The sequence below is a fragment of the Mesoplodon densirostris genome, chromosome 6 (assembly GCF_025265405.1).
Source record: "Mesoplodon densirostris isolate mMesDen1 chromosome 6, mMesDen1 primary haplotype, whole genome shotgun sequence".
NCBI lineage: Eukaryota > Metazoa > Chordata > Mammalia > Artiodactyla > Ziphiidae > Mesoplodon > Mesoplodon densirostris.
In genome coordinates, this window is record NC_082666.1 from 86918291 (window position 1) to 86945788 (window position 27498).

General features: G+C 42.8%; 1 protein-coding gene across 9 annotated transcripts in view; it reads left to right on the forward strand.

Moving 5' to 3' along the window:
• LOC132492632 (transducin-like enhancer protein 4) overlaps positions 1-26731 on the forward strand; it is a 152681-nt gene extending 125950 nt beyond the window's left edge. For 6 of the 9 annotated variants that reach the window (XM_060102362.1, XM_060102363.1, XM_060102360.1 and 3 more), the window contains 12 exons: positions 413-532; positions 1546-1599; positions 2061-2213; positions 3426-3558; positions 3928-4121; positions 4620-4696; positions 19254-19503; positions 20586-20833; positions 22636-22783; positions 23451-23601; positions 23959-24035; positions 26013-26731. In XM_060102362.1, coding sequence (XP_059958345.1) covers positions 413-532; positions 1546-1599; positions 2061-2213; positions 3426-3558; positions 3928-4121; positions 4620-4696; positions 19254-19503; positions 20586-20833; positions 22636-22783; positions 23451-23601; positions 23959-24035; positions 26013-26120 — 1713 coding nt within the window. In that variant the 3' untranslated portion in view covers positions 26121-26731. The remainder of the gene's footprint in view (positions 1-412; positions 533-1545; positions 1600-2060; positions 2214-3425; positions 3559-3927; positions 4122-4619; positions 4697-19253; positions 19504-20585; positions 20834-22635; positions 22784-23450; positions 23602-23958; positions 24036-26012) is intronic. The other 3 variants (XM_060102357.1, XM_060102359.1, XM_060102366.1) reach the window with 1 other exon arrangement.
• Positions 26732-27498: the final 767 nt, after the last annotated feature.

Sequence of the window (27498 nt, forward strand, 5' to 3'; positions counted from 1 at the left end):
TTTTTTCTCTATACCTTTGTTCTCATCTTCCTTTCACCTCCTCCTCTCTCTCCTGTCTCCTCTTAACAGCTCTGTGAGTGTGTACTGAAGAATGAAAAGGAGATAGTGTCAAGTGATTAAAAAAATGACATTGTTGGGCTTTACTGGTGGCGCAGTGGTTGAGAGTCTGCCTGCCGACGCAGGGGACGCGGGTTCGTGCCCCGGTCCGGGAAGATCCCACATGCCGCGGAGCGGCTGGGCGCGTGAGCCATGGCCGCTGAGCCTGCGCGTCCGGAGCCTGTGCTCCGCAACGGGAGAGGCCACAACAGTGAGAGGCCCGCGTACTGCCAAAAAAAAAACAAACAAACAAACAAAAAATGACATTGTTGAATGGCTGATCATCTCTCAATCCCACTTCCCTTTCTAATTCCAGAGCTCTTCGGTATCCCCATCAGCCAGTTTCCGAGGTGCTGAGAAGCACAGAAACTCCACAGACTACTCCTCTGATAGCAAAAAGCAGAAAACTGAAGAAAAGGAGATCGCAGCTCGTTATGTAGGTTCACTCACCTTTGCTTTGGGGGAGGCAGTTTACCTTGCTTTTTAATCAGCGGCCTTTTTACCCTCTTACTATTACCAACCAAAACTAGAACACAAGATAACAACATCCTAGGAGAGAAAAATAATTATTGCAGTTCTAACTGTGTCTCAAGTGGCTGGCTGAAGGTCTGTGTGTTTGCAAGTGAGTGCACATGTGTCTGTGAGCCGCAAAACAGTCCTTTATCCTGCAACCGATAGGAGACTTGTGTTCCATATCATTTCTATTAGATGTATTTGCTTCCCTCCATAAATTTCAAGGTGGTCGAATTTTCTGTGGCCAGCTAGAAATGTTAAGGAAAAAGCTAAAATCACAGACAACCTGTTAAAATGTCTAGATGACCTCCTGTGCTGAGGAATGTAGCACGTTTTGTGGAATGTAACTTGCAGAAACATCCAGATGTGTCCCTAGCATGAGTTGAAGCTCATTTTCCTTCAGTGGCTGGTTCTTCAGATCACACAGTGAAGGGAGCACGTGGGATGGGACTCACTGGTGTGGAGGCAGGCTGACTGCACCCCGCTTCCTCTGGTGGTGCCCTGCAAGACTGCAGGCCTCGAAAGAAGCTGAGAACTTGAAATTTCATGTGAAACCTCCCAATTTAAAAAGTGTGGCTCTCTATCCGGTCTTTGAAAGACACTGACAGAACAAATCCCACCCTTCTGTAGGCTGGATTATGTAGCGTGGGCCTGCCAGTTGGCACCTGATACTAGAGTAATAAACCATAAACTTCAATTTTTTTAACTACAGTGGAATCATCCTGTTTCCTATCACCTACCTCATAACTTTGTCATGAAGATTAAAGAACACAGTTCATTGTAGAGTGTTTAGCACTGTTTGGTGCAGTTCATTTTTATAAAATGTGAGGAGTTGATGACTCTGGACTTACCTAGGGTAAATCTGGCTGCATTTTTTTTCTTCTTCTTCTTTTTTTGGCTGGGGGAGGAGATAATGCTTCTCAATTGTCAATGCAGGACAGCGATGGTGAGAAGAGTGATGACAACTTGGTGGTTGACGTTTCCAATGAGGTATGTTTGTGGCTTATTTGACTTCCTGCTCTTAACCAGTTGTAACAATGATTAGTGTCCCAGCAACTAGTATCCACAATGTTTCCTTAATTTCTGAAGGGGCCCACGTTTTATTTACCTGAAAACTTTATATTACTGATCCTTTTTTATTGCTACTCTACTCTGCGAAGTGCAAATGTGTGGTTACCACCATGAATGCACACACCTTGGCAAGTGACCTGCAAATTTGTAGAGTTTTGATTTTTGTTTCTGTTTTAAATAAGTACTATAAATTTTGTAGTATTTTCATTGACCTCTATACTGAATATTTTCTTCAGCAATTTGATGAGTCTTATGATCTATTCCAGAATCTTTTTTGCTTCTAAGCTGTTGAAGACTTTTGGCTAGAAACGTCCACACCAAGTGCTCTGGCACTGTGAATGCACTGTGCTGCCTTTGAAACCCTTAATGTTCCTTTGTAGGATCCATCCTCACCTCGAGGGAGCCCTGCACATTCCCCAAGAGAGAATGGCCTGGACAAGACACGCCTTCTCAAGAAAGATGCCCCCATCAGTCCAGCCTCGATCGCATCCTCCAGCAGTACTCCTTCCTCCAAATCCAAAGAACTTAGCCTTGTAAGCAGTTCCTCACCATCTTTCTTAGCGTTGCCCATTTCCAGATGGTTAGGTTAAATTATTTTTAAAATTTTGTATTTTCCACATTTTTCCATAGGACTTTTACCACCAAGCATATGTGTATGTTCAGTATTCAAGTTGAATTGACAAAAGTACTTTTGGAACAGAGCGGGTTCACTGACTTTGTTGGTGATGGATGTTTGTTTTGTGAGTCTTTTTGCAAGGATAGGGGAGGGACATGAGGAAATTGAGTGAAACGAGTCTCAGCAAAGATGAAGAAATATATACTGAGGTTACAGAGATGGTTTCGTCACCTATGGTTTATGGTAAATTTAGTTTTGGGCTTGGATGTGATTTTGTTGCTAGCTTTGTTGGAATTACCAAGCTATATATGATTGCAGTAATTTTCCCTTCCTGTCTAAAAAGTTAATCTGTCATTTATAAAAGTCTACCACAAATCAGAAATGCACGAATAAAACTGCTTGCAAGTCAGGGTAATCTCCCCATACCCCCTTCCTCTGTGGCTGTGTAGTTAATTGCATTTTTATATAGTGTGCCTTCCTTTTTGCTCACCAGTTGTGTCCTTGTAACATAGCATTTAAAAAAAAAAAAGACAAATTCCGTTTTCAAATAACCTTTTGAATTCACAGCTGAGGGGAAGAAAATTCCTCAGTTTGTCTGCAGTTTTGGAGAATGTGTCTGGCACAGGGCTGGATTAAGTTTTTTTCTGTTGTTTTCTCTTGGCCTTCCGGCCTTGTAATGGCAGCTCCTCTGTGCTGATCTCTGTGATGATTCAGGCCTGGATCTTTTTTAATGGGATCTGTTAACCAGGGGAGCCTCTTGTGGCACAAACAATCCATCAGGAACCCAACTCAAACCACTCAGTATTAAAGCAGAGCCAGCAAGTGGCCAGTCACATCGGGACATCATGATTTGTCAGCGTCTGTCTAACTCAGACCAGTTTCCTGGAAATGGTCTACTCTGCCCCAAGTTCAGCTTTGATTTATGTCCTCTTGAACATTGGTTTTGTGGTCTCAGGGAACACTTTTTGTTTCTTTGATAGCTCTTTTTAACTAATGAAAAGAGAGGCCCATGCTAAAGAATCTTTTCCATTTCTTTTTCCTTTTCTTTTACTCTACCTTTTCAGATGTTTAACATAATTGTTAAAACTGTGTTCTAACTAGCAGTGTATTCCATTACATCTCTTGTTAGAATGAAAAATCTACCACTCCTGTGTCGAAGTCCAATACCCCTACTCCACGAAGCGATGCACCCACCCCAGGCAGTAATTCCACTCCCGGATTGAGGCCTGTCCCTGGAAAACCGCCAGGAGTCGACCCCTTGGGTTAGTGAGAAAAATGTTTCTCTACATATTTATGCTTCCTGTTTTTAAAGAAATCAAAGCAATTTAAAGAGTGTAATACAGTAAGAGTACTAATGACCAGCGTTGACTGGCTGTAAGTTCTTTAATCCAAATCAAGCGCCTGGCACTTACCATGTCTGACACATACTAGGTGTTCAGTAAAATAAGGGGAAGACATGAACCCTGATGAAGGCTTGAATGACTTTTGAGAATATTAAAATAAGCTTATTTGAACTGTAGATCCTACTTTTTAACATACAGAAGAATGTGTTGCTCCTGATATTCATTATACTTCATTATTGTCTCGTGTGTATCATTGGTTTTTCTCCTTTCTTCCATTTGGGTCTGTAGCCTCGAGCCTAAGGACCCCAATGGCAGTACCTTGTCCATATCCGACCCCCTTCGGGATTGTGCCACACGCTGGGATGAATGGGGAGCTGACCAGCCCCGGAGCTGCCTACGCAGGGCTGCACAACATCTCCCCGCAGATGAGCGCCGCCGCGGCTGCTGCAGCTGCAGCCGCGGCCTACGGGAGATCGCCAGTGGTATGTTTGTGCGCTTTTACAGCATAAAAGTGTTCCAGAGCGCAGAGGGTTTTTTTTTTTTTAAGGAAGTTTATGAAACTTGAGGGATTTATAGAGGGACCTGTGTGTATTTATAAATTAAACTGCATGTAATCATATTGTGAGATTCATTTTCTTTTGTAAGGTGAGGGAATTCTTTTGTCTTATGTTCCTTTTTTATAAGAACTTTTTAAACCTACAGAAGTAGAGTAAATAATATAGTAAATACAGTGAACCCTTCATTTTCCATCATGAGCTTCAGTAATAATACTGTTTTTTTCATGTTTGTTCCACCCACAAGTATGTTACCATGAAATCATGAACATCCTATCATTTCATCAATCAGTACTTGTGTATTTATCTCTAAAATCACATTTTTAAAGCATCTGTTCTCCTAGGATTTGGAAAGATACTGAGTAGGATGAAATGAGTTGATGTAACCATGTTTGGTTTTGTTGTCTTGCTTGGGAAAAATTTTAGGTTGGATTTGACCCACACCATCACATGCGTGTGCCAGCAATACCTCCAAACCTGACAGGCATTCCAGGAGGAAAACCGTGAGTACCTGCCTCTGTGCTTTGTGCTCACTGTGTATCTGGGCCCTCGCTGGCCCTTTGGACTCTGAGCAGTGCTAGACAGTGTTGGCAAGTTCCTGCGGCTTGTGGGGTGGTTTTTGTTTTTTGCAAAGTATTTTCCATTTTCTCTTAGCACAAGGGAAGAGGTAATGAGGTGGGGTTTTGTATTTTCAATTTAAAATCTCAAGCTTCTAATATGGAAATACAAATTGCTGAGGCATCTCCAGCAGTCAGGTCTTCTCTACATCTGTTACTGATTGCAAGGCAATTCTTTTTGTTGCCTTGGAAAGAAGAAGTCGTCTTATGTGCAAACCTAGATGCTCAAAATTTGAGCATGTTAGGAAAAGACATGCCAAACTTCAAAGGCTGAAAAGAAAGAAGTGTGGTCTTAGGCTCATTTGTGTTTCTGGAAAAGGTGGCTTGCTCAGTTGGCTTCTTGTCCTGTAAGCTGGGTATTTGGAGCCTCTGTTTTCATGACCCCCTAGAGCTATGAAGGCAAGACAGACACATCAGTTGTTCCAAACTCTTCTTGTATGTTCTAACCTGTCCCCATGTGTCATTCCTCATCATTCATTTTAATCCAGTGCACCTTTCTATTACTCCCTGTGCACAGTTCTCTTGGCTCTTTGGCTTCATCTTCACGATTGGTGCTCACAATTTATGCTTATTCAATGAATGAATGAAGACGTGTGCCGATCTCTCCTTTCACTTACCTCCCATTGTTTATTTATTCACTGCTATACACTCAGGCACTTAGTTGTCACCCTGTTGTTTCCTGTGTGTCTTCTTTGTTCCCCATGTTGCTGGCTCCACAGTGTTAAGCATGCCTGACCTTGACCCTTCCTTCACTTTCCACCTGATAGATCATGTTCTTGGCCCTTCCTTCTGTAACTTCTCTACACACTCTACCCTAAACTTCCCTGTTGCATCAAACAGTGTGGGCTCAGTAAGTATTTGACTGATTAATAAGGGAGGCAAGGCAAATTAGACTTTGAGTTCCTTGAGAGTTGAAGGTATAAATATCAATTACTGTAAAATTCTGTGTACTTGTGTGTGTTCTGCAAATAGTTGTTGACTGACAAGTCTTGTTGACCAAGAACCCTGGTGTACTTGAAGGTAAAAGTTTGGTCTGTTTCAAGCAGTGACTAAATAACAAGGCCATAGGATTAATCAAATAAACTGAATACCTACAAGTACCATATGAACCTGTGGGGATGGAGAGGTTCCTTGAGGGAAGTGGTATCATCCCATTTTCAGGTACTGTAGAGTTACCACTTAGTTAGCCGGCAGTTGCACCCAGAACTATAGTGTAACCACTACCAGATGAGGTGGTGCTTCTCGTCTCTGCTGCTGCCCAGAGGCCCCGAGGGGTGAAAGTGTGTTAGGTGTATCTAAAGAAGCAACAACAGTCTCAGTGTGGGGATTTGGGCCAGTTGAACCACTGTAAAATCCCAGCTGGTCTGATTCAATAGGCACTTCTGAGCCTTGAGCTGGGCTCCCTTCCTTCCCCCAGTCTTGACACATAGCATTATAAGATTGTTGAGATCCTTTTGGGAGGAACGTTGATGGGTTTCAGGATGGCTGAGAATTTTTTTCTTTTTTGAATTTTATTTATTTTTTTATACAGCAGGTTCTTATTAGTCATCCATTTTATACACATCGGTGTATACACGTCAATCCCAATCTCCCAGTTCATCACACCACCACCACCACCCACCACCACTTTCCCCACTTGGTGTCCATACGTTTGTTCTCTACATCTGTGTCTCTATTTCTGCCCTGCACACTGGTTCATCTGTACCATTTTTCTAGGTTCCACATGTATGCATTAATATATGATATTTTTCACTTTCTGACTGACTTCACTCTGCATGACAGTCTCTAGGTCCATCCACGTCTCTGCAAATGGCCCAATTTTGTTCCTTTTTATGGCTGAGTAATATTCCATTGTATATATGTACCACCTTTTCTTTATCCATTCGTCTGTCAATGGGCATTTAGCTTGCTTCCATGTCCTGGCTATTGTAAATAGTGCTGCAGTGAACATTGGGGTGCGTGTGTCTTTTTGAGTTATGGTTTTCTCTCAGTATAAGCCCAGTAGTGGGATTGCTGGGTCGTATGGTAGTTCTATTTTTAGTTTTTTAAGGAACCTCCATACTGTTCTGCCTAGTGGCTGTATCAATTTACATTCCCACCCACCGGGAAAGAGGGTTCCCTTTTCTCCACACCCTCTCCAGCATTTGTTTTTTGTAGATTTTCTGATGATGCCCATTCTAACTGGTATGAGGTGATACCTCATTATAGTTTTGATTTGCATTTCTTTAATAATTAGTGATGGTGAGCAGCTTTTCATGTGCTTCTTGGCCATCTGTATGTCTTCCTTGGAGAAACGTCGATTTTGGCTTTCTGCCCATTTTTTGACTGGGTTGTTTGTTTTTTTAATATTGAGCTGCATGAGCTGTTTATATATTTTGGAGATTAATCCTTTGTCCGTTGATTCGTTTGCAAATATTTCCTCCCATTCTGAGGGCTGTCTTTTCATCTTGTTTATGGTTTCCTTTGCTGTGCAAAAGTTTTTAAGTTTCATTAGGTCCCATTTGTTTGTTTTTATTTCCATTACTCTAGGAGGTGGATGAAAAAAGATCTTGCTGTGATTTATGTCAAAGAGTGTTCTTCCTATGTTTTCCTCTAAGAGTTTTATAGTGTCCGGTCTTACATTTAGGTCTCTAATCCATTTTGAGTTTATTTTTGTATATGGTGTTAGGGAGTGTTCTAATTTCACTCTTTTACATGTAGTGGTCCAGTTTTCCCAGCACCACTTACTGAAGAGGCTGTCTTTTCTCCATTGTATATTCTTGCCTCCTTTTTCAAAAATAAGGTGACCATATGTGCATGGGTTTATCTCTGGGCTTTCTATCCTGTTCTATTGATCTATATTTCTGTTTTTGTGCCAGTACCATATTGTCTTAATTACCATAGCTTTGTAGTACAGTCTGAAGTCAGGGAGTCTGATTTCTCCAGCTACGTTTTTTTCCCTCAAGACTGCTCTGGCTATCAGGGTCTTTTGTGTCTCAATACAAATTTTAAGATTTTTTGTTCTAGTTCTGTAAAAAATGCCATTGGTAATTTCATAGGGATTGCATTGAATCTGTAGATTGCTTTAGGTAGTATAGTCATTTTCACAATACTGATCCTTCCAGTCCAGGAACAGGTATATCTCTCCATCTGTTGGTATCATCTTTAATTTCTTTCATCAGTGTCTTATAGTTTTCTGCATACAGGTCTTTTGTCTCCCTAGGTACGTTTAATCCTAGGTATTTTATTCCTTTTGTTGCAATGGTAAATGGGAGTGTTTCCATAATTTCTCTTTCGGATTTTTCATCATTAGTGTATATAGGAATGCAAGAGATTTCTGTGCATTAATTTTGTATCCTGCAACTTTACCAAATTCATCGATTAGCTCTAATAGTTTTCTGGTGGCATCTTTAGGATTCTGTATGTATAGTATCATGTCATCTGCAAACAGTGACAGTTTTACTTCTTCTTTTCCAATTTGTATTCCTTTTATTTCTTTTTCTTCTCTGATTGCCGCGGCTAGGACTTCCAAAACTGTGTTGAATAATAGTGGCAAGAGTGGACATCCTTGTCTTGTTCCAGATCTTAGAGGAAATGCTTTCCGTTTTTCACCATTGAGAATGACGTTTGCTGTGGGTTTGTCGTATATGGCCTTTATTATGTTGAGGTAGGTTCCCTCTCTGCCCACTCTCTGGACAGTTTTTATCATAAATGGGTGTAGAATTCTGTCAAAAGTTTTTTCTGCATCTATTGGGATGATCATATGATTTTCTTTAATTTATTAACATGGTGTGTCACATTGATTGATTTGCATATATTGAAGAATCCTTGCATCCCTGGGATAAATCGCACTTGATCATGGTATATAATCCTTTTAATGTGTTGTTGGATACTGTTTGCTAGTATTTTGTTGAGGATTTTTGCATCTATATTCATCAGTGATATTGGTCTGTAATTTTCTTTTTTTATAGTATTTTTGTCTGGTTTTGGTATCAGGGTGATGGTGGCCTCGTTGAATGAGTTTGAGAGTATTCCTTCCTCTGCAATTTTTTGGAAGAGTTTGAGAAGGATGGGTGTTAGCTCTTCTCTAAATGTTTGATTGAATTCACCTGTGAAGCTGTCTGGTCCTGGACTTTCGTTTGTTGAAAGATTTTCAATCACAGTTTCAATTTCATTACTTGTGATTGGTCTGTTCATATTTTCTATTTCTTCCTGGTTTAGTCCTGGAAGGTTATACCTTTCTAAAAATTTGTCCATTTCTTCCAGGTTGTCCACTTTATTGGCATAGAGTTGCTTGTAATAGTCTCTTAGGATGCTTTGTATTTCTGTGGTTTCTGTTATAACTTCTCCTTTTTTCATTTCCAGTTTTATTGATTTGAGTCCTCTCCGTTTTTCTTGATGAGTCTGGCTGATGGTTTATCAATTTTGTTTATCTTCTCAAAGAACCAGCTTTTAGTTTTATTGATCTTTGCTATTGTTTTCTTTGTTTCTATTTCATTTATTTCTGCTCTGATCTTTATGATTTCTTTCCTTCTACTAACTTTGGATTTTACTTGTTCTTCTTTCTCTAGTTCCTTTAGGTGTAAAGTTGGATTGTTTATTTCATATTTTTCTTGTTCCTTGAGGTAGGCTTGTATTGCTATAAGCTTCCCTCTTAGAACTGCTTTTGCTGTGTCCCATAGGTTTTGGATCGTCATGTTTTCATTGTCATTTGTCTCTAGGTGGTTTTTTTTTTTGTTTTTTTTTTGTTTTTTTTTTGTTTTTTGCGGTATGTGGGCCTCTCACTGTTGTGGCCTCTCCCGTTGCGGAGCACAGGCTCAGCGGCCATGGCTCACGGGCCCAGCCGCTCTGCGGCATGTGGGATCTTTCCGGACTGGGGCACGAACCCGTGTCCCCTGCATTGGCAGGCGGACTCTCAACCACTGCGCCACCAGGGAAGCCCTGTCTCTAGGTATTTTTTGATTTCCTCTTTGATTTCTTCACGATCTCTTGGTTATTTAGTAACGTTTTGTTTAGCCTCCGTTTGTTTGTGTTTTTTACATTTTTTTCCCTTGTAATTGATTTCTAATCTCATAGTGTTGTGGTCAGAAAAGATGCTTGATATAATTTCAATTTTCTTAAATTTACTGAGGCTTGATTTGTGACCCAAGATGTGATCTATCCTGGAGAATGTTCCATGCACACTTGAGAAGAAAGTGTAATCTGCTGTTTTTGGATGGAATGTCCTATAAATATCAATTAAATCTATCTGGTCTATTGTGTCACTTAAAGCTTGTGTTTCCTTATTAATTTTCTGTTTGGATGATCTGTCCATTGGTGTGAATGAAGTGTTAAAGTCCCCCACTATTATTGTGTTACTGTCAGTTTCCTCTTTTATAGCTGTTAGCAGTTGCCTTATGTATTGAGGTGCTCCTATGTTGGGTGCATATATATTTATAATTGTTATATCTTCTTCTTGGATTGATCCCTTGATCATTATGTAGTATCCTTCCTTGTCTCTTATTAACATTCTTTAAAGTCTATTTTATCTGATATGAATATTGCTACTCCAGCTTTCTTTTGATTTGCATTTGCGTGGAATATGTTTTCCCTCCCCTCACTTTCAGTCTGTATGTGTCCCTAGGTCTGAAGTGGGTCTCTTGTAGACAGCATATATACAGGTCTTGTTTTTGTATCCATTCAGTTAGCCTGTGTCTTTTGTTTGGAGCATTTAATCCATTCACGATTAAGGTAATTATCGATATGTATGTTCCTATTACCATTTTCTTAATTGTTATGGGTTTGTTTTTGTAGGTCCTTTTCTTCTCTTGTGTTCCCCACTTAGAGAAGTTTCTTTAGCATTTGTTGCAGAACTGGTTGGTGGTGCTGAATTCTCTTAGCTTTTGCTTGTCTGTAAAGCTTTTGATTTCTCTGTCAAATCTGAGTGAGATCCTTGCAGGGTAATCTTGGTTGTAGGTTCTTCCCTTTCATCACTTTAAATATGTCATGCCACTCTCCCTTCTAGCTTGTAGAGTTTCTGCTGAGAAATCAGCTGTTAACCATATGGGAGTTTCCTTGTATTTTATTTGTTGTTTTTGCCTTGTTGCTTTCAATAATTTTTCTTTGTCTTTAATTTTTGTCAGTTTGATTACTATGTGTCTTGGCATGTTTCTCCTTGGGTTTATCCTGCCTGGGACTGTCTGTGCTTCCTGGACTTGGGTGGCTATTTCCTTTCCCATTTTAGGGAAGTTTTCGACTATAATCTCTTCAGATATTTTCTCAGCTCCTTCCTCTCTCTCTTCTCCTTCTGGGACCCCTATAACGTGAATGTTGTTACATTTAGTGTTGTCCCAGAGGTCTCTTAGGCTGTCTTTATTTCTTTGCATTCTTGGTCTTTTTTCTGTTCCACAGCAGTGAATTCCACTATTCTGTCTTCCAGGTCACTTCTCCATTCTTCTGCTGTTGATTCTTTCTAGTGTATTTTTCATTTCAGTTATTGTATTGTTCATCCCTGTTTGTTTGTTCTTTAATCCTTCTAGGTCTTTGTTAAACGTTTCTTGCATCTTCTCGATCTTTGCCTCCATTCTTTTTCCAAGTTCCTGGATCATCTTCACTATCATTATTCTGAATTCTTTTTCTGGAACGTTGCTTCTCCACTTCATTTAGTTGTTTTTCTGGGGTTTTATCTTGTTCCTTCATCTGGTACATAGCACTCTGCCTTTTCATCTTGTCTTTCTTTCTGTGAATGTGGTTTTTGTTCCACAGGCTGTAGGATTGTAGTTCTTCTTTCTTCTGCTGTCTGCCCTCTGGTGGATGAGGCTATCTAAGAGGCTTGTGTAAGTTTCCTGATGGGAGGGACTGATGGTGGGTAGAGCTGGCTGTTGTTCTGGTGGGCAGAGCTCAGTAAAACTTTAATCTGCTTGTCTGCTGATGGGTGGGGCTGGGTTCCCTCCCTGTTGGTTGTTTGGCCTGAGGTGACCCAACACTGGAGCCTACCCTGGCTCTTTGGTGGGGCTAATGACAGACTCTGGGAGGGCTCATGCCAAGGAGTACTTCCTAGAACTTCTGCTGCCAGTGTCCTTGTCCTCACGGTGAGCCACAGCCATCCCCCGACCTCTGCAGGAGACCCTCCAACACTAGCAGGTAGGCCTGGTTCAGTCTCTGTGGGGTCACTGCTCCTTCCCCTGCGTCCTGATGCGCACACTACTTTGTGTGTGCCCTCCAAGAGTGGAGTCTCTGTTTCCCCCAGTCCTGTCAAAGTCCTGCAGTCAAATCCAGCTAGCCTTCAAAGCCTTCAAAGTCTGATTCTCTAGGAATTCCTCCCCCCTTTGCCGGACCCCCAGGTTGGGAAGCCTTACGTGGGGCTCAGAACCTTCACTCCGGTGGGTGGACTTCTGTGGTATAAGTGTTCTCCAGTTTGTGAGTCACCCACCCAGCAGTTATGGGATTTGATTTTATTGTAATTGCGCTCCTCCTACTGTGTCATTGTGGCTTCTCCTTTGTCTTTGGATGTGGGGTATCATTTTTGGTGAGTTCCAGTGTCTTCCTGCCGATGATTGTTCAGCAGCTAGTTGTGATTTCAGTGCTCTCACAAGAGGGAGTGAGTGCATGTCCTTCTAATCTGCCATCTTGAACCAATCTTCATGGCTGAGAATTTTTGTTCCTGGAGTGACAGAGACACACCGAATGCAATTGGCAAATGACATCAAGAACCCCAAAGAGAGCGTGGTGTGTTCAACAGGATATGAATTCTGGAGTGTGACAGATCCAAGTTTGAGTTCTGACTCTGCCAGTTGACACTAGGAAGGAAGTGACTTTATTATGAGCTTCAGTTGGCTCATCTTTAAAGCAGGGCTGGCACCTCCCTGATAAGGAGGGCATGAGGATGAGATGATATGGTATATGTTTAGCACAATGTTTGATATGCAGTGGCTCTTGAGTCAACTGCAGCATCATTTCCCCTTGAGCTTTGCCCAGGTTATTGCCGGTCTTTGAATTGCTCATGCAGTAGAACATAGTGGGAGGCAGAGATGGCCCAAGGAGATTAGACTGAGTAAATTAGACTCCCTGTTCCTGTCATTGGTATGTCTTTGCCAAGGCACCAAGGCATATAAATTCATACTCATTTATGCATATAGAGAGAAATACTTTCATTAAAGATTTTTACAGAGTTATGAAACTTGTACATGTTTTTCAACAGGAAAACTATTTTGTGCTAGAACGTAAAATATAATAAATCACCTAAAGGCCTCCCTCACCACACACACAAAGTAACTGCCTTTCTCTAGAAAGACAACAGTTGCACATCTCTGTCCTAATTATTTTTACAGAATAATTGCTAGATATTATCAAAAATTATAATTAAATGCATGTTCCAAACTAATTAATAAAATAGCATTTATTTGATAATACACATTGGGTCCAGTTGCTTATGCTGGTGAACTAGCAAATGTTCCACTCAATAACTAACTAGAATGACAGCAGAGTTTAATTTCAACATAAGCCAAAAGTGGACTTTTTTCCTCACTTGCTACTTATATGAGACTTTTATAAATAGCTTAAAAGTATTTGATTAAAACCATCGCACTAATTATATTATGCGAAATGACATGTGATTTCAGCCATAACAAAAAATCTCAGATTTATGGGTTTTAGGCTGCTCAGAATTCAGAAATTCTTCTCTGTTGTTGTTTTTATTTGTTTTTATAAAGCAAGATTTTTCAAAATAGGAACAGTTCCTGACACACAGCCAACCCTCAAGTATTTGTTGTCTGGCTAACCTGCTAGTGGGTTCACATGCTACTAGAACCCAGTCTTCTGTCCTCCTGCATGAAGTATCAGTACAACAGCCAGACCTTTCATTGTGAATTCAAGGTCTAGTTCTATCTCATGAGACATTGGAAACTTGGGCAAGGTGTCACAAAGCATGGGAATGATGAGTATGGCATTACAGAAGCGGGCCTCTCATAGAGGGAGGTGGAGGTAGGAAGGCCAAGGATCTTCTCAACTATGCTGGGGTTTCATCAAAAGATGATGATCCAAATAAGACAGCAACTTCGATACACGTTTTAAACAGATAGATTTGCATATGTCTGAATTGTTTGAAGTATAGTTCTGTCAGAAAGTCCAAACTTCCTTTCTTTTCACCATCTCCCTTGGAGATCACTCTTAGCTTTTAGTAGCTTTGCCTGCCGAGAGAGAATTTCTCTATCTCCCTGCACCGATTCCTTCCAGCCCTGTATTTTTAGTTCTTTGTTGGACATCTCAGCTAGGCATCTTGAACGTGTATTACTTGCACTACAGATTCATCGTATTCACAAAGTGCTTCCCCAGACTAGATGTTCCTCCCAATTGCCTGGTTTTCAGAGTACTCTGTTCCTTGTTCCCTCAGCTCAGAAACTCAGTTATTATTGGCTTCTTCCTCACATCTCATTAGTTGAGTCCTACACAGTTTCATATCCAGTTACTTCTAGTGTGTCATCCTTCTCCTTGCCTAGTTCAGGTCCCCCATTGCCTCTCGTCTAGATTATTCAAATAATTGTCTCTTTTCCTCCTATCCATTGTACTCCTTGCTACCAAATGTATCCTATGAGTGGCTTTGCCCCACTAATGTCCCACTCCTTCTCCTCCTAAAAACACTCTTCAGTAAATTCTGTTTGTGAAATTCTCAGGCTGGCCTTCTACGCCCTCCCTTTTATACATTGTGTGTGTGTGTGTGTGTGTGTGCGTGCGCGCGCGCGCATGCAGTGTATTTTATCAGGCTGTGCTCGGGCCAGCTCCTTCAACCACTTACTGTGTTGGGTCATTGTTGAATAAATGAATTCCCCAATTAAAGCCAATCCAGGACTTTCCCAGATCATTTCACCTCTTCCTTTTAGAGCTGCTCCCTCCACCTGGAATGGTTTTTCCATCTTCCTAGGACTCTTTGGAAAAATCCTTCCATTCTCTAAAACCCATCTCCAGTACCATGTCTCTCATGAAACATAAGCTTTATTTTTGGTTTTTGAACCACCATAGAGCTTCATCCTTCCCATCTTGCACCTGGTATTGTAATCACTTCTATACTTTTCTCATCATGCTTCCTAGATTACAAGCCACTTAGGGGCAAGGCAGGTGTCTCACCTGATACTGTATCTCAGCATGACGTCTAAATCAGAATATGTGGATAAGGAGTATTGATGCATTTAATTAGGTAGAAAAAGAAAAGGTTTTCAAGCCTGGGCCTCCCTAATTTCTAGAAAGGTTGGCTCTCATTACACATTCCAGTACTCTTTGCTAGCTACACATCAAAGAGTTTGTTGAAATCTGATGATAAGTATGTACTAGAGCTTTCTTTCTTCCAGTTTTGAGTGTCTTATATATATTAATAGTAAACAGGGGGCTACATTATATCCTTAATGCAATTAGGCTCTTGAAATTCTTAGTAAGGGAGTTCCAGGAACATAGTAGGTGCTCACAGAGTGGCTGTGGTTGAGTTGAATAATGTCATATTGAAAACCTCAAAAGAAATGGTGTGCCTGATTTCTTAACTATTTAAATTCTCAAGGCTCTTTAAAAACCATTTAGTTATTCTAGAGGGGAGAGAAGGGATGTCTTTTCAAGGAGACTATCATTAAGAATGTATAACACCATCTCTAAACTTGGAATAATCTTCCTTTTTCTTTCTTTAAGATTTAGTCGTCATGACCTCTTAATTGCTAAATCAGTTAGCCTTTGTCTCCGTTGTCTTCCCTCAGAATCTCAGCCTTTCTCTACAAGCATCACTGCCCTCCCCTCCTTGCCTGAACTGATGCCTGGCTCTCTCCTGAGGGGACCCCTTCACCTGCAGCCCTCCAAAGGGTACCCTTTCATTTACTTCACATCAGCAGTCGGAGCCAGTGGCAGGGCTGATAAAGGCTATGGTTGATTCCCTCCCCCACCTCCTGTTCCTTTCCAGTCTCTTCCAGAACTGAACTCATTCTACCTTCTTGTGAAAACCCAACCCCTTTCAGGCTTGTGCCATGGGTCTCTACCCACTCCTCAGCCTTGTTGGGAGATTTCCCAGTTAATTAAAAACTTGACACTTGGTCCACTCAGAGCCTGCCATCATCCTGGGTGTCACTGCTGTTCACAAGGTCAGCCCCCCAGTAACATCATCTCAGGGCTTGGGCCACATCACCTCTAGTGAACCTCTGACCTTCTCGACCTCAGTTACCTACTTATAGACCCCAAAGAAGACCTTGTCATCAGCCCTCACTGTCACCTCCAGGATCCACGCATGCCATCCAGTACAGCCTTCTCTGCCTCTACCCAGAGAAATCTTGAATTGCAGATCCGTTCCCAGCTTTCTAACTGTCTCTCAAGCCCTGGCTACTAGCTTTCCCCTAGATTGCTGCACTAGCCCCCTGACTAGTTTTCCCTCTTCCATTCTGCCACCTACAATCCATGCTTCCCCCAACAACCAGAACAATCCTTTGAAAACATGAACTGAATCATGGCGCTCACTGCCCCCCACACAAGTCTCCAGTGACTTCCCACTCCACTCGGAATAACAGCCCGAACTCTACCTCACAGCCTACGAGGCCCTTTTTCACATGGCCCCTGCACCCCTCTCCAGCCTGTCACTCTCCCCTGAGTGCCCCTGGCTTTCTCCCTTGCTGCTTCTTCTAAGACTTACATTGACTGCCCCCTCCCTTCTCTATGCGTGCAAGACTAGGTCTTCCCTCAGCTCTCAGCTTGCACACCGCCTCGGACCTTGCTGCGCGCCTTCCGTCTCTTTTATCTGAAACTGTGTGTGTACGTGTGTGTGTGTCAGAGAGGGAGGGAGAGAGAGAGAGGGAGGGAGGGAGAGAGAGAGAGGAAGCGTGCGAGCACATTTACTGCCGTCTGAGGTTACTGATTTATCAGCTTATATATTAGCTCTTTTCCCTTCTAGGATGTAGGCTCTGGAGGATAGGGACTTTGAATATCTTATTCACCTCTGAATCCCCAGCATCTGATAGTACCTGATTCATATTGGGTACTTAATAAATATTTTCTGACGAAGTAAATAGTGTAAGCATCCTCCCTCCCTCTGGACTTCAGTGTACCATACTCCTCCTCATACCATCTTCCTTTCTTGGCCAAGGAAATTAATATATTCTTTATATTGCAGTTCTTTATATTGCAGCCCCATTGCCATGAATTTCCCTGTTCTTCTCACTTTGTCAAATTCCCAGAGTACATGGCCTGTCCATTGTTCATAGCATTGACCATCTGACATTTTAATCTTTATATATGTTAGTATCTCACTAATGAATCAGCCCCTCAGCCCACCTGCCACCTACCCCCAGCCCCCAGAATGTAACTTTTGGAGAATAGGGGGTAGGTGGGGTTTTTTCTCTCTGTTGTATCCCCAGTCCTTTCTGTTGTATCCCCAAGTGCTTCTCGCACTGGGATAACCCAAGAAATATGTGATTGACCATCTACTCCCGCTTTCCATGTTATTGTCTCTCCTGATTATCTGCCTCTCTGACTGCTCTTGCTGGAGGTCCCCTATATGTTGTAAGCATTTTCTTAAATTTTGCATCTAGTCTACTCATTACATAATCTGCCCCAGGATTATTCTTTTCTGCTCCTTTAGCTTCAACTATCACTTCTTTGTGGATGAGCACACATTGATCTTTGTGATCTGAACTCTCTTCTGAATCACAGTGCTCAACTTCTGGTTGAGATGTTTGGGTTCTCACCTGCCCTCAGGTTGAAGAAAACCATACCATTTACCTCCCCACGTGTGTACCCTTCGGTTATGCTTCCCTGTCACCTTCACTAATGTATTGTGGCCTACCTAGCCACCTGGGTTCCGAGCCTGAGAGCCCTGCTCAACATCTCTCTCTCCCAGGCCACGCATCCAACATGTCTCCAAGTCCGTTGCTTCGGCCACAGGAATATGTCTCTTGTCTTCCTAGCTTCCCACCACTTCCCCCTCAGCAGTCCAACATACTCCTTCTCTTCTACAGCCCAGTTCTAACCCACTTCTCTGCATAATTTACAGAGAGAGAGAAAGCCCTCTGCCCTCTGGTCCCCAAATCTGACACAGCCGCATCCTGCCTGGGGACATTTGGGACTTTGTTGACGGTGTCCCCTTAATAATGGGATGAATTTTTTTTTTTTTTTTTTTTTTCCGTACGCGGGCCTCTCACTGTTGTGGCCTCCCCCGTTGCGGAGCACAGGCTCCGGACGCGCAGGCTCCGGACGCGCAGGCCCAGCGGCCATGGCTCACGGGCCCAGCCGCTCCGCGGCATATGGGATCCTCCCAGACCGGGGCACGAACCCGTATCCCCTGCATCGGCAGGCGGACTCTCAACCACTGCGCCACCAGGGAGGCCCAATGGGATGAATTTTGATGCATGTGGCTAGCCTGTAGACTTTTGCATTAAGGAACTGTAAACTGTTTTGATTCTAAAACTTCCCCGATAGGTCCAAGCTCCTGTCCTTTGTCTACCCACAAATGTTTTCCCTTGGTATGTCTTTCATAAACTTCTTCCCATAAACAGAGCACATTCTGAAGCTCTGTGCCAAAGACAATGACATCATCTCCAAAGTGGGCTACTGCCCGTGATGGTTCCCCAAGACAGGCCCTGCTCCCTCCTGCCTACCACCGACGTCTCCTGCCTCCTGAAACCCAACATGCATCCCAACAGCCTCACTTGCTGACTGTTCCCTGATTTCAGTGCCTTAAGAATAGAGGTGTCTGTTGATGGAGATGCTTTAACTTAAGTTGCATTTTAGAGCTAAATGCTTTCACAACTGGAGGGTTTTCCCTGGAAATGACCTGGAGATGGAGCTGCTGATAGGAACTGACAGGTGGGCCTCTGGGGCAGTCACACAGGATGCTTTTTTAGGTTCTAACTCCGTTGGGAATGGGATTACTAGGATTTGTTATTGTCAAGTCTGATGGGACTTAATCCAAAAATTTTTTTTTCATTTTTTGGTGGGTCATATGCCATTTTAGTATCTAGGCCTAGATCCTCTTAACGCCTTAAAACTTCATAATTTTAGCTTACTGATTTTCATTAGTAAGTCACTTGATAGGAGTGAAATGATCTATAGGTTAAAATCTTATCACAGGCTTCTGAATCACCTGAAGTAGAAGGCAATGCAAGTTTGTAGAGTGCCCTGGAGAAGTAGTTACTTTGCTGGGCATTGGTGATCTTATTAAATTCTCTAAGAAGCGTAGGTAGCCTTCACTCCATTTTAAAGATCAGAATCAAGTAAGGTTCAGAGAGGTTATGTAACTACTGATGTCACACAGCAGCTAGCAAAGAGTTGACGTGGTATTTGATCATAGATTTAGCTCTGTGGCTCTGAAAGTTATGTTCTTTCCACCATATTCAGTAAATTTGACTTGTTTGCAAATCATACGTAACACTGAAAATGTTTTATTTCTCGTCTCATTACAGTGATCAGTTAAGTAACATTTTTTGTATTCTTCCTTTCCTATCTTTTCTCCTCGCCACTGCCTTAGAGCATACTCCTTCCACGTTACTGCGGATGGTCAGATGCAGCCTGTCCCCTTCCCCCCGGACGCCCTCATTGGCCCCGGCATCCCCCGCCACGCTCGCCAGATCAACACCCTGAACCACGGGGAGGTGGTGTGTGCGGTGACCATCAGCAACCCCACGCGACACGTGTACACGGGCGGCAAGGGCTGCGTCAAGGTCTGGGACATCAGCCACCCTGGCAACAAGAGCCCCGTCTCTCAGCTCGACTGTCTGGTGAGTGAACGTGGATGAACGTGGTTTAAGCCCTCATGCAGAAAATAGGACCTGGATGTACCAGCAACACACAGAATTGATTCCAAGCGGGTAGTTGTCTTCAGTGGTTTGTGCTGTTTGACTTGGAGCGCTGACGAGAAGGTGTGTCTTCTTTCAGTTACTTAAGGTAGATTTATCTGGTTCTTCAGTTGTGGCACTTGCTCCGGTGCAGTTTTATTCACCCTGCCCAGTGCATGGGAACAGGCAGACCACTTGCTTTCCTATCTGATAAAGGAGTTTAAGAAAACTGCAAGCCCACGATGGTTCCTGTGAGAGTGCACCCAAGTATCAGAATCTGTCACGTGAGACAAGAGTAACTTAATACCTCACGTGGCAAACACTAGCTACCCCGTTAGCTGTCTCATGGGTATTCGTCCTCGGTTTATTTAGGAAATTTCAGTTTGATTTTCATCCTTGGACCAGCAGTAGCCTGTTTTGCGGCAGCACGATGCTAGGTCAGTTTAAGGTGACTGCACAAGATTCCCATAACCTCACGAGCTGGGAGGGATGTGGTGTTTTCTGTCACGTAACACGCCTTGGTCAAGCCTTGCCTCCAGTTGGTGCTGCTTAATCAAGCCCATGCTGTCCCTTGGCCAGGTAACGCAGGACCAGGCAAACAGAAGGGACCACAAGGTCTCTAACTCCCTGGCACTTGTTGCAGCAGAAACAGGGCCTTTCAGCAGCCAGGCCGTGTGTACCCGGTTCCCGGTGTGGCTCCTCCAGGGTTGTGAGGGCTGCTGTGTCTGCATGTGCAAATGACTCAGGCGGCTGGTTGATTTGCTGATGCCGAGAGTGGGTCTAGATCTTTGAGTTTTCATGCTAATTAAGATTAAATATCTCAGTACTGAATTTTGTAGATCAAGTTTAAGTACTTCCTTAATTTCATGTAATTTACTAGCATTAATCCACTTTATCATTGTCATAAGTGAAAATAGCTCATTGAAACCAGGAGGGAACACAATACTTTTATGGATTTTTGCTCTCATGTTAATGCTGTTTTCCTTTCCTCATGAGTAACCTCTTGATGGGTTTTGTCTCTACAGAACAGGGATAACTACATCCGTTCCTGCCGATTGCTCCCTGATGGTCGCACCCTAATTGTGGGAGGGGAAGCCAGTACCCTGTCCATTTGGGACCTGGCGGCTCCCACCCCACGCATCAAGGCAGAGCTGACGTCCTCGGCCCCCGCCTGCTACGCCTTGGCCATCAGCCCCGACTCCAAGGTCTGCTTCTCATGCTGCAGTGACGGCAACATTGCCGTGTGGGACCTGCACAACCAGACTCTGGTGAGGTGGGTCAGCAGGGTCCCTGACCAGGGGACTGGATTTACCTATGCTGTGCCAGAGAGCTGTGTGTGTGTCTTTTTAAAAAGATGAAACGTAACTGTCTTACTAAAAATTGTTAAGAATAGGGCCATTTTAAGATGCTGTAAAATCTTGTTTTCTGCACCATTTGAACTTTATAGGATGAGGGGTTGTTTTCTTTTTCTTTTTTTTTTTTTTATTATACTAAGCATCACCAATTCAGGTTTTAAAATAGGAGGTCGGTTTTATTTATTTTTCTTTTTTATAAATTTATTTATGTATTTATTTATCTTTGGCTGTGTTGGGTCTTCGTTGCTGTGCGTGGGCTTTCTCTAGTTGCAGCACGTGGGCTTCTCATTACGGTGACTTCTCTTGTTGCGGAGCACGGGCTCTAGGCACGCGGGCTTCAGTAGTTGTGGCACACGGGCTCAGTAGTTGTGGCTCACGGGCTCTAGAGCGCAGGCTCAGTAGTTGTGGCACACGGGCTTAGTTGCACCGCGGCATGTGAGATCTTCCCGGACCAGGGCTCGAACCCATGTCCCCTGCATTGGCAGGCGGATTCTTAATCACTGCACTACGAGGGAAGTCTCAGGAGGTCAGTTTACATAATTAATGCACATAAGGTGCCCCTGACCTCATGAGCTCGTTAGACATATGTAGTTTGCCACCTGTGCTAACAAACCATTTGTTGTCAGTAGGTACTCGCTGAGAAGGTTCACGGTGTGTGGCGCGGTCCTTGGTGCTGTGTGTATCTGACACTTTCTTTCCTTCGACAAATGACCATTGAGCTCTTACCCTGGGCCCAGGCATTGTGTTGGGTGCGCCTCACCTTGAAATGATCTAGATAATCTGTTGTCCCACCTTACAGGATGGATAGACATGACTATGTCTGTTTAGAAACAAGGTTGTGTAGGATCGGCACTGATAGGAAAAGCCCTGAAACACGTGTGTCTCCAGATGTCAGCACCTGAGAGCAGGAAGCCAGAGGTGTGATCCGCTAACGGGTGTGCAGAGGGTGTAGTGGAGCCCAGCTACAGGCCCAGGGGAGGGTGGAAGGAGAAGAGGCCCCTGCTGTCTGTCTGTAACGTATTTTGCAGGACGGAGCTCTATAAATGATTCCAAAAACAAAACAGTTAATCACTTTTTCCCCTTTTGGGTAAGGCTCTTATGAGGAACTGCTTCTAAGCCCCAGCTCCCATGTCTTTCGTACATTTTACCTGCTCCTGGGGCAGCTGAGTCACACTGAGGTTCTTTCCACGCTCCTTACTTGAGAGCACGGCCTTTCATCTTGCACAGCCTCCTACAGTTGCGTTGTTGCTCGCTGGCAGGGTTTGTTCTGCTGCTCCCTGTGCCCATCCCCAGAGCTTTCAGAAGGGAAACGACTCCTTACACCCTCTGAAATTCTCTCCTCCTTTCACATCACACTGACAGAGCAGGTCTCAGATTGTATCTTGGATTAGTTCATTTTCTTGTGGCTGTGTTTTCTTTTGATTCAGGTGGAGAATTTCTTCCATCAGTTGTTTCAGTTGTTTTTAGCATAAGAGTAATTTGAAGAGGACTTCCTAAGTGTTCAAAAATAAACAAAACGTGCAGGAGATTCAGCATCTCAATTAAACTTTAATCTCTCTACGTATATGCTTTGTTATTACTTTGAATAATAGAAAATATAGTAAACCAAAAGGAAATCTACCAGTAGGGCCTGTAATAAAATTGATGGCTGAGGAATTCTAAACTGAGTTCACCTAAAAATTAACTGTTGAAGGACTTTTCTCCATGTTGACACCTTCAGGCAATTCCAGGGCCACACAGATGGGGCCAGCTGTATTGACATTTCTAACGATGGCACCAAGCTCTGGACGGGCGGCTTGGACAACACGGTCCGGTCCTGGGACCTGCGCGAGGGGCGGCAGCTGCAGCAGCACGACTTCACCTCCCAGGTGCGCCCTCGTGCACGCGACATTTAGAGACCTGGTTTTGTGAAATACATGAAAGACTTCAGCAGCAACTCATTGACCACGTGACAGAGTCACTTTTTTTTTTTTTTTTGCAGTACGCGGGCCTCTCACTGTTGTGGCCTCTCCCGTTGCGGAGCACAGGCTCCGGACGCGCAGGCTCAGCGGCCATGGCTCACGGGCCCAGGCGCTCCGCGGCATGTGGGATCTTCCCAGACCGGGGCACGAACCCATGTCCCCTGCATCGGCAGGCTGACTCTCAACCACTGTGCCACCAGGGAAGCCCCAGAGTCACTTTTGACTCTGAGTTAGATAACTAAAAATTTTGTTGTTTTCTGTCAAAATAAAACAGTATATATTTTCTTGAAGGACAGAAAAAATTTCATTTATTTTAGGCTTTTAGCAGGTTTTTATTTCAATGACCATTACTCTATAGATCTTTGAATTTCACACAATTGATTAGTAAGTTAGATGATGGAGATCTGACTCATTGCTTGGGATCACACCTTTGACTTTGATTTCTTCCTGTACAATTCACATTATCTTGGTTTCCTTCATTATTTAAGTAGTATCCCCAGAGGAAGCAGTGCCTCCCCTTTAAAGGAAGTGTGTCCTCTGTAGCCACCATCACCGTCACCTGTTTTAATTCTAGATCTTTTCTCTGGGCTACTGCCCAACTGGAGAGTGGCTGGCGGTGGGGATGGAGAACAGCAACGTGGAGGTGCTGCACGTCACCAAGCCCGACAAGTACCAGCTCCATCTCCACGAGAGCTGCGTCCTGTCACTCAAGTTCGCCCATTGTGGTAAGCAGGCCCCTGGCGTCCACTGCCTGTCATTCCTCCTTCCTCCTGATTCATTTCAAGTCTGGTCTTTAGTTCATTGACATGTCCCTCTTCAGAATTATATTACTTCCTCACACATGCCTACTTCCCTAATACCATGTAATTTTCTGCAGTTTGTCCACTTTATCCTTGTCCTAAGTATAAATGACTCATTAAATCTAGGAGAGTGGGCTTTATTTTTCCAGTGAAAAGAAACTCTTATTTGTTGCAGATTAGATTAGGTGAGTTTTCTGTGTATCACTTGATGCTCTGTAACACAAGTCTCGGGACTCTGACAAAGGAATAAACACTACCTTTTTTGAAACCCTGTTCCTCTAGGCAAATGGTTTGTAAGCACGGGAAAGGACAACCTTCTGAATGCCTGGAGAACACCTTACGGGGCCAGTATATTCCAGGTAACACTTCACTTGTGTAGCCTTCACCCACTGTGCGCTCACTGCATGGTTCTCTGTGCCTTCTTGCAGGTTAATAACACACGGACGTGTCCTAGGAGGTAGGAGCTAGTGTCACTCCCATCGCACAGAGGAGAAAACTGCCTGAGGGGGAGACTAGGGTCACAGCTGCAAGCCGTGCAGCCAGGAGTTGTGTCTAGTTCTCTCTGAGCTCAGAGCCAAGGTGCCGTGCCCGTGGCCCTAACTAGCTCTTCACACCCCATCCCTTTTTACATGTTAGAGTAGCAGTTTCGTCTTCTGTGAAATTTATTTATTTAATTAATTTTAATTATGGCTTTTAAAATTTTTGTTTAAAATTTGAGCATTTTGCTTGAATATTCATTCATGTTATTATTCTTGATTTCCCACCTTTTCCCAAAAGAGTGCTATGGAAAAGTGTAATAAATCTTGATTAATTTTATGAACTTTTATTCTTATTAACTCAGTGGTACTTTGTGTAGTTTATGGAATTACTTGCAGGAGAACCAGATTGTAGGCATGATACACACTCACATACAGATCTCTTCTCTCCTGCTAGTAGGTGAGAATTTCATAGGCAAGTTAAAGAAGATTTCCTTTTTAACCTTCTGTATTCAGGATGTTATTTTCTAGGTGGTGGTCTGTTTTTAGGAATAACATAACAGCGTTGCAGTTTTCTTGACCATGTGGTACTAAGTCGTAGAGGAGATTAATTCATTTGAATCGAAAACTGCATATATTGAGTGAAAGTACTCTACAAGATAATAGGACAAATATAGCAGATTCTTACTGTCATGAAGTTTATAATGTAATACAGTGGTTTTTGTATTGTCGATCACAACCTTTTAGGTGGTCCCAACCAGCACTTTTTTTTTTTTTTTTTTGCGGTACACGGGCCTCTCACTCTTGTGGCCTCTCCCGTTGCGGAGCACAGACTCGGGACGCACAGGCTCAGCAGCCATGGCTCACGGGTCCAGCCACTCTGTGGCATGTGGGATCTTCCCTGACCGGGGCACAAACCCGTGTCCCCTGCATCGGCAGGCGGACTCTCAACCACTGTGCCACCAGGGAAGCCCCCAACCAGCACTTTTTTAAAAAATGAAATAAAAAATGTTAAGAGTGTATTTTTTGTAGTGAGTATAAGTATTATATCTCGTTTCTCTGGGTTATGAAGTAAAATTATGTCTCAGGTCTCTGGGTTGTGAAGTAAAATGTGTTTATTACAGGTTGCGTTCCAAAAGTTTGAGAAACACTGGTAGCAGGTTAGCATCTGCATGTCAAACGTTTATTGTTTAACTGTTCAAAGTCCTAGTTAAAATCCTGTGGGGTTTGTTTGTTTGTTTGTTTGTTTAGCACAGTTTAGTTAAAAGTTAACCGTGACTGCTTTACAGTGGGTGTAGTTGAACATGGCATTTGGAGCTCTAATAAGAGTTAGTAACATTTTTCTTCCTAACTATTGAATTCCTCCCCACTTGCACATTTATATTCTGTTTTTGCATAGGGGACAACGAGTTTTTATGTTAGAAATATTTTTACATTCCCTATCTCAAAAACTATAGTATTTTCAATACGGTTCCCATTATTACCTCACCTGGACTCTGAGGCCGCCTTCTGTCGTGGCAGACAGGTAAGCTGTCTTTACCTAATTACCTCTTTTAAGGAAAGTGAGGGCCAAGACAGGTTAAGTGACATGTCTAGCATTCTGCAGCTCCGTCTACATCCAAGCCATCCGAGTGAAGGCGAGGGTTTTCACACTGAGAACCCTGTGCTCTTAGCTGGAGACTAGGATTTGAAGTAGAGCCTTCCTTCATCAGCGTCCAGGACTGCCTTTCCTCGCTTGGGCTCCTGTTTTGGTCAAGGGAACATGTTACGCTTCTTTTTGCTCCAGATCCTCCAGTCCTGCCTCTCAGCATTCATGGGTTTTCTTTCAGTCTTTAACGTGTTTGTGTGTCTCTTTCCCAGTCCAAAGAATCCTCATCGGTGCTCAGCTGTGACATTTCTGTGGATGACAAATACATTGTCACTGGCTCTGGGGATAAGAAGGCCACGGTTTATGAAGTTATTTATTAAGGACAAATCTTCATGCGAACTGGACTCCTCCTTGTAGCACTTTGTTCTGTCATCCTTCTGTTCCCCCGCATCCGAAACCAAGGATTTCCAGTACTCATTGCAGTCGTGGAGCTCAGTCCCCGCCTTCCCCCACTTCCTTCCTGCTGTTGAATTGTGAATACTCGTTAATAACCTGTGATACCAAATCTTCAGCTATCTACTCGGAAGAACATGGATAACCCTACTGAACAGTGAAAGGAATCTTTAGTTATGTATTATATCTGTAATATATTTATTTTGTTTAAAGAAGGCTTTCTAACAATGACTGACTAAATAAAGCTGTCTGCTCCTGCATTGATAATGAAGATGCATTGTGTTTGATACCCCTCCCCCCCTTTTTTTGGCAAAGGAGGGGAAAGGAAGGTTTAAAATAACTGATTAAAAATGTCACTAAATGTAGACTAATGACTGTATAGAGATGTGAAATGTATAATTACATATGGAAGCAATATGTTGCTGTGTTGTTAGATGTTTTTGTTTTTTACTTATTTTAAAGATGTTTGGAAATTTGAACAATTAGAAGGTGACAGATCATGTCATATTCATTTGAGTCTATTTGGACAACTTTAACCAATATATCTATAGCTTTAGATTATATTCGATAAAAGTAATTTGACTTTTTCTTTTTTTCTTTTTTTGACTTGTTGACAAGTGTCTTTGTAATATGTTTTTAATTCCCTTTTTTTATTGTATTATAGACAGATGAACAAATTAAATTTGGCCTCAAAGGGAGAACTTAATCCCTTCTGGGTATTTTTGCCACATTTCTTTGCAGAGGGAGATGTATACCTTTGGGAAGTTTTGTCATTATGAGAAATGATAGGTTATTTTTTGGCATGTTCTTTGGGAACTGCACAGATTCAGGGGAGGATTCCTCCCACTGTGCAAGTCAAGTCTTTTACGAGACAAGGAACAGAGGAGGACTTGCAAGGACCTCCCTCTGAAAATCAGGAAGAATGGACTCTCACCTGGGATGAGGACTTGCTTTTTTACCTCCGGTTCTTTCCATGTCTTAGCTGGATGTCCCTGAAATGGACACAGGCTGTGCCATTGTGCCAGAAACATTGTTGTTATCTTTTATGTTGTTGTTGTTGCTGTTAAACTATGATATGTGACTCCTTTTTTTTATTATTATTTTTTGTTTGAATGCTTTAAAAATCTTTTAAGTCTGTGGATCTGCTGATGTACAGTGCCTTTGCTGCTATGGATCAAAATCAAGAGAACTGTGTAGATAAACTTTATTGTATAAGTAGAAAATTACTTAATTTCATACTAGAAATGGATGGATGCTGCAAGTTGAAATGGATTGTCCATTGACGTTCCTAATGTGGTAGCAGGA